Source organism: Punica granatum, chromosome 1, assembly GCF_007655135.1.
Source record: "Punica granatum isolate Tunisia-2019 chromosome 1, ASM765513v2, whole genome shotgun sequence".
Classification (NCBI taxonomy): domain Eukaryota; kingdom Viridiplantae; phylum Streptophyta; class Magnoliopsida; order Myrtales; family Lythraceae; genus Punica; species Punica granatum.
In genome coordinates this window covers 37,686,386-37,693,506 of record NC_045127.1, presented here as the reverse complement: position 1 = coordinate 37,693,506, position 7,121 = coordinate 37,686,386, and the positions used below count along the sequence as shown (strand labels likewise).

General features: G+C 49.9%; 1 protein-coding gene across 1 annotated transcript; it reads right to left on the bottom strand.

The window, feature by feature from the left end:
* Positions 1-2,605: 2,605 nt before the first annotated feature.
* On the bottom strand, positions 2,606-3,619 carry LOC116205673 (pollen-specific leucine-rich repeat extensin-like protein 3). Its single transcript, XM_031538304.1, has one exon. It carries the CDS (start codon positions 3,617-3,619, stop codon positions 2,606-2,608), a length of 1,014 nt encoding a protein of 337 aa, XP_031394164.1.
* Between the last annotated feature and the right edge of the window lie 3,502 nt (positions 3,620-7,121).

Here is a 7,121-nt window from a genome sequence, read left to right as displayed (position 1 = left end):
ATATGATTTGAAGGACTCGACCTCCGAGTGCATTGTGTCTTGTCTCCATCGAGGAGTTGTGTCTGCTGCTCCCTTTTCGTCGGGGGTTTGTTGATTGGATTAGCGTCGTTGGTATTTTCGGTGAACCTTGGCGCTGCATCGTTTCTTTTATTGGCGAGTTTTTCCCGCTTCTTTTCCCTCTCTCTTCTCTTCTTTGTTGATGGGTTTTTCCCACTTCTTTTCGCTCTTTTTTTTTTTTTCAGCTGGGGCTTGTTTTGTGCTTCGTGTCTTTGTTTGAAACTCCTCGACTTTGCATTCCCGATGCCGCTTTGGTGTGCTTCACCTCATGGAGACTTGTTGCGTGTTATTGACCCTATCCCATTTTGTGAAGGCCGACTTTCTTGGAAGTTTGAGTCTTGTGCACTCGGAAGTTGAACTTCATGTCATTTGCCCTTGCAAGCATTACAAGTGAACTTCCCCTACTGTCTAAGAAAAGAAAATATAAGATTGCTCCATGAATAAACAACTGATGTTGCCACTGTACGAATGTTGGATGAGGATGCCCCGGTCTTCATTTGTTAAATTGGCCCGTGGCAGGCGCCTGGTGCGATGTCTCCGATTGTCTCTTGCTGTTTTTTTACAGTGCGTGCCTCTTGGAGGGTGCACGCTGCTGAAGTTGTCAGATGTTCAAGGAAGACGCTTGCATCGATGCTGAGTGATTCGCTCGATTGTCCTCGTCTTCGGCTTCGTAGGGGGTACCTCATGGTCGAAACCTTTCCTTGTCGAAGTAAAACGTGAAGGGCCCGACAGAGTTCTCGAGGAGGTGTGAACCCGCGCATCGCTCTTTGCCTGTGACCGGCATGTCCCTGTGAATGATGACAAAGAGGATGATGTATTAGGTGATTATACGGTGAAATATGCGGTAAGAAATGTAAGATGAGCCCATGAGAAAATCTTTTTCGTCCAACGAGCGACCCATGGGCTGTCGCGCGTGGGGGACACTCAATTTTGGGAGTCTAATCATCACCATCCTGGAGTGGTCAGATCGTGAATGGGGGCCGCATAGGTGTACTTTCCCCAATTGCGGGTTAGCATGCGCAACCGTCCTAGGAAAGGCTCGAAGAACCGAGTCCCATGAGGATAGACAAGTCGAACAAGCCTAACAGAACGAATAGGGCGTCCTGAGAACTGTCCTAATGCCCCTTTCTTGCCAGGAGTCCATTTGGGAATGCATTAAGATAAATGTAAAGAGGGAGTTTAGGGAGGAGTGTGTGTTTGCAAGGTGCATGGTACTCCGGCTGTTGGTTAGTATCTGCCGTGGTGGGTGAGTTGGCCCTCTTCAAATCGTGGCTCAGAATAATATAAGTCACTGTGTTGGTTGGTTGCGTTTGAGTGGAACTTAGCAATGAAGATGATTCCTTTCAGCAGGCGAAAGTGCTTGAAATAAGTGAGGAGAAAGAATGTACAGATGCGACAATTTCAAAAACTTGCGAAGGTATTTCATTAAGATCGGCATTTGCGTTACAACAAAAATCCATCTTCCGCCGTGCGGCTTATAGTTTCGCCTGCACGCAGGGAACATTTTACGTAGGTAGCCTCATGGGGAAACCAGATTTTCCTTTTCGGCCTTGTCCTTGCCCCTAGGGCAAACACCGATTATATTGATAGTCGCGTCAGAGCTTGATCCATGGTTGGGGAGGGGGTTGGCCTAGACATTTGGTGGATTGACTTTGTTGAAAGAGAGTTGGTTTTTCTCAATCTCCTGCAACTTGCCCCGAAGGGTGTAACAATCGTCTGTCGTGTGCCCCGGAGCACCCATATGATATTCACAACGGAGATTTTGATCTTGATTGGCGGGATTGAACTGAGGATGAGGGGCTACGGGTCTTATTTCCTTAGCTGCCAGAAGTTGGTGATAGACTTGTGACTGAGAAATCGGCAAATGTGGGTATTACGGATGCGGGCCGGCTTGCCCCCCTTGTTGAGGTCGTAGGGTTGGGGCTCGTTGAGTCGATGGTGGAGCTTCTAAAGCTAGGGGCTTATTTGGAGATGCCCAATGAGGGGTAGGCGCGTAATTATGATCATATGGCTTTGTGGCCCGTGGTGGATGATAAGCTGGTGGGGCCGAGTAGTTAATCGACAGGGCCGGGTATTACTGCTGGTACTGCATGGGGGGCGGAGCGTGTATCTGAGCGATCGGCGGCGCTGGTGCCAAGTTCATAGAGTACGACTGGGGGGCTTGGCGTCCAAGGTTGACGGCATTAACGGACGCGTCTCTGCCCTTTTTGTTACTCGTTAGTGATGGCGCGACAGTAGCATTCTTTGAGGACTGCCCCTCCTTTCCAGTCGAACCTTCTATCTTCCCAAACTTGATGCCCATGCCAAGCTTCTTCCCAGCGTCGATCAGACTGGAGAATGAGGAAGTGTGGGCCAATAGGTGCAAGTAGTAGGCCCCTGTGAGAGTGGAGTGAAATAATTGGATCTGCTGCGCTTCACTGATTGGGAGGACATGCTTCGCCGCTCTAGCCCACCACTTCACTGCATAAGCCTCGAAGTCCTGGTCCTCGGTCATCTCAATCGTACTGAGCTCCAACAGAGTTGGGGGTGTCTCCGCATAGTACCTATACTAGTCGATGAATTTGCTCGAGAGGTTCGCCCATGTGGAGATATCCGCTGCTTTCAGTGACATGTACCAGTCAAGAGCTGCTCCCGCAAAACTGTCCTGCAACGTGTGGATGACAAGCTCTTCATAGTCCCAGTACTGCAGCATTTTTCCTCTATAGTGACGGAGATGGTGACGAGGGTCTGTTGCGCCGTCGTACCTTTGGAATTCAGGCACCTTAATCTTCGAGGGTAGCCGCATACCCGGGAAAAGACTCCAATCGCCGTCGCCGGCATCTAGGCGGGAGCCGTCTGATTGTAAAGCTCTGATGTTCTCTTCCATCTTCTTTAATCTCTGCTCCTGCTCGGCCTCCGTCTCTAAGAGACAGTTTGTTGGTGGAGCAGCGAAGGCCGCCTGAGTTGGCGTGCCCGGTTTAAAGGCAGGGATATTTATGGGAGGTAGGGCTGGGTAGGAGAAGCTGATATGGGGTTGTGGAGCTTGGAATGGGAGAGGCTTGAATGTATGAGCAGGAGCGTAGGGGTTCGGTGCCGGGAAGACCATCGGCGGAGGAGCTGCGTAAATTGGAGCCGGAACTGGTATAGACATCGGCGGCGGTGCTAGCATAGTTGGGTCCGACGGTGGGGGAGGAACGGCCGCCGGGAGCGTCACCGGTGGCGGAGGAATGTTGACCGGGTGGACTGCCGGTGCGTGCATTGCGAGCGCTTCGCCACTCTCCGGAGCATGGGTTGGTGGGACCCAAGGGTTCAGGTCGACTGTTGGCCCGTACCCCGGAGGTGGAGTAGAGCTCGATGAGGCTCGGTTTGGGCCCCTGAGCAAGGCCATGATGAGCTCAGTCATGTTAGAAGCCATCCGGTTGACCGTGCCCCTCAATGTGGTGATGTCACCTTCCAACGTGACGATACGGGCACCATCAGTGGAGGTGGACGGTGCTTGGACTTCCGGCGATGGGACTGGGGGCGGAACTGCTCCCGAGTGCGCCGGCGGCGAGCCCGCAGGGGGTTGGTGGTGGCGGTGCATGAGTAACGGGCGGTTGAGAATAAACCGGCGTCGGTGGAGTGTTTTCCTCGGAACTAGCAGGCTGGTTGTTTTGCGCCATCCCCAATTGCTGACGAGTAGGATAACGATGCAGTGCCAGTTATAGTTACCTAGTATCCATAAATATGTAAGTTTCGGCACGAATCATTTCCATAAAAAAATAATAACTGTACGAGACAGTTAATTTGCGGTCAATGTTAATTTTTTGTTATTATGTTGTGCAGACTCGAATTTCGTCTCGTCGGGGCCCGCATGCTTGCGCAAACGCACGGCTTGGGAGTGTCCACCTTCCCGTGGGGATGCGTGACGGACACGAGTGAGAAGGAGTAGCCACTACCTATTTACTTCCCGAAAGTCGAGGGCCGGTGAGTTGCTCGGGTCTAGGGGTACGGGGTACACCTAATTACTAAGGCATGTGGTCTTGCGGAACCCAAGGTTCCGAATTCGGGGGTTCTGTTACGTGCGGGCCTATATCCCGCACGCCCTATTGGTCCTCTAGTTTGTCTAGGATTTGCCATCTTTTACTTATTTACCGCTTGATTTAAGTTTCGCTCGTTTTGACACTGTAAATTCGTAGAAGCGATCGATCCAATATAAGAGGCCGAGAGAAAAGCGGATTCCCGAATCAAAGGGTCGGTCCACCATCCTCGCATCTCGACTAGCCGAATTATGATGTTTGGTTCGCCGTGTGGACCGAACTTGTGAATCGTGTGGTTCCGCTCGTCTAAGGGACTCATAGACCGAGTCGATCGATTCCCACTCTCAGACTCTACATTCGCCGATCGGGATCATTACATAAATGAATGTACAAATAAATACCTCACAATGTACTCTCAAATAATAAATACAAATTACAATAAAACGAATCCCGGTCGACTCACGTTCGGCCAATATTCCGCTCGCGCTCACTGTGTGTTTCAAATGACTAAAACCGAAATTAAAGCAACGCCGGCTCAGAGAGCCGGGGGTCGGGTCCAACCGAACCAACGGATGGCGAAAGAGTCACGTGGCTCTCTTGATAGCCGTAGGATCGGTCGAGCTCCCGGGTCGTGTCCGGCCGCGACTTACTTACTTGATCCGAGTCATCTCTACATAGATACTATTAGAAGCGAAGCAGTAAGTCGAAACAAGACCCGATTCCGCACTCGGGTTGCGCGCGCTAAGTATATAGGGCATTGGACCCCGTGATTGACAGGAGAAGGTGTTGGACCCCGTGTATATCGTATCCTAGGGATTCGGGCTCCACCGGCAATAAATAAATAGAAAACAGACAAAACAGCGAAAGCAGTTAAAATAAATGAAATTCGATGAACGTGTGAATGCAAGAAAGTTGTGTCTTTTAATGGGTGTTTACGTGATTAGCCGATTCGTGCGGGATTTCGAACAAAGCATATCTAATTATTCACATGTGCACATGAATAAGCAAAAATTAGTAACGACGGAATTTAATTTTTTCAATTTTTAAGTCCGAATAATTAATTAAACCAGTTTTGATGTATTGAATCGATTTAATTCCCTTAAAGCCGAGTGAACATGAGATTGATTCGTGTGAATTCGTTCTTGCTTCAAATAACCGATTTTAACGTCGAGTAATTTAAAATATTCCAATTTGTGCTTTCGTCGGCTTAATTAGAACAACAATTATTTATTTATTTTTTGTTCATCCTTTCCTTATTCCCAATTTTCAATTTTTTTAACACAACAATCACAAATTATCACCATAATCATCAAATTTATTCACAAATTGAGCTCTACACATGCCACTAAGTCAGAATAATATACCTAATATCGGTTTAAACCGGAATCAGGGCGGTTGGATCGGGCCGGAGGCGGTCTGGACTGAACAGACCAGCAGCACAGGCTCTAGACCGCGGGAAGCAGGCCGGAAGAGCGGACGGGCTGGGCCGCAGGGAGCGGGCCGGGAGCGCGAGTGACTTGGGCCGGGAGCTGGAGCTGGGCTGGGTGCGTTGCAGCAAGGCTACAAAGGGGGGTTGGGCCGCGGAAGGTAGTTGGGCCTCGAGGGGGCAGTGGCTGGGCCGGATATGCGAGCGAACTAGTTCGCGCAGGGGAGTTGGGCCGTGCGTGTGGGTGAATCGGGTCGCCCATTCCGGGCCGAATCCGAGGTGAGGCGGAGCGGGTCGGGCGTCTAGACTGGGTTGGGTCGTCTCGGCTGGATTGGACTGGGCCGAATCAACTGGGCTGGACCTGCAAAAATGGAATGAAGATGGGCTGAGCCCGTGAGAGAAGAGATGGTCGGAGAAGATGAAGTTGGGCGAAGGAGAGGAGTCCGGAGGCCTTGGACAGCGGTTCCCGCCTCTAGGTTCCGCAGTGACAGCGCGGGAGATGGCGGCGAGCATCGCCTGGGCTACGCCGTGCTCGGGAGGGGCGTCACGAGGCTCGGGTCGGTTGGGATCGAGGGGAATTTTCGAGTTTTTGGCGAGGTTTTCGAGTTTTCCAGCGATGGATTTTCCAAGTTCAATTGTCGGAAATCAGGGGAATTAAGGGGGGGAAATAGATGGGTTCTGCTCCGAGGAGTGTCGCGAGTCCGTTCCCGGGGAGAAATCGGAGCGGAAGTGAGAGATTTCCAACGTGAGTGGGAGATCCGAACGTCGGGAGTTGAGAGAGAGAGCAAGAGCGGGACCATGAGGGAGAGATAGCGGTCGAGGGAGCGTGTCGGGGAAGCGAGCGGTGCCATGGTGGACGAGCGTGTCAGTTGTGGCAGGCGATCGCGGTGGGTGGGCAACCGCGGCGTGTCGGAGGTGGCAGAGGGACATCAGTGAAAGAACATGAGAAGAAGAGGGGGGAGAAAAGAAGAGAAGAGAAGAAAAGAAAGCAGGGGGTGGAAAGGAAGAAGATGAAGAGAAAAGGGGATGAAGTGGAACGACAAAAAGAACAAGGGCGAAAATGAAAGGTTCAAAAAGTTCTGACCCGCGTTAGAAATTCCGACGGGCATCAGACCGGTCTGATGCCGATCTGACCACGTGAGAATTTTTTATTTTTTTAAACCGATTTAAGAATTTGAATTTGACGCGCGTAAAAATTAAAATTCTCGTCTTTTCAATTGGATATCGAAAAAATGATTCAAGACCGCCATTGCGTTCAGAAAAATTTAGGAATCAATATTATGTAGAAAATTATTTTTTGGCCTCGATTTTCATGATTTTGAAATTTGAATTTGACGCGAGTAAAGCTCGAAACGTCCCATAGAGCATTTTTCCTAAAAAATGTCAAATTAAATTAAAAATGCCCCCTAGTTTAGAAATCGTGAATGCTTGGGTAATTAATCAAAATACTTCCCTCCAATAGTGACAAATGACTTACCCTCCTTTTGCTAGGGTGGACCAAAATGAGGTGCTGACATATAGTTTCACCTTGCACCATATGCCAAAGACTTATGCTCTCACATCTTTCTTGGATTATTATTCATGCTTCCTATATTCCGATATAGAGGTTCTCACATCTCTATTGCCTCTTATTATGACTA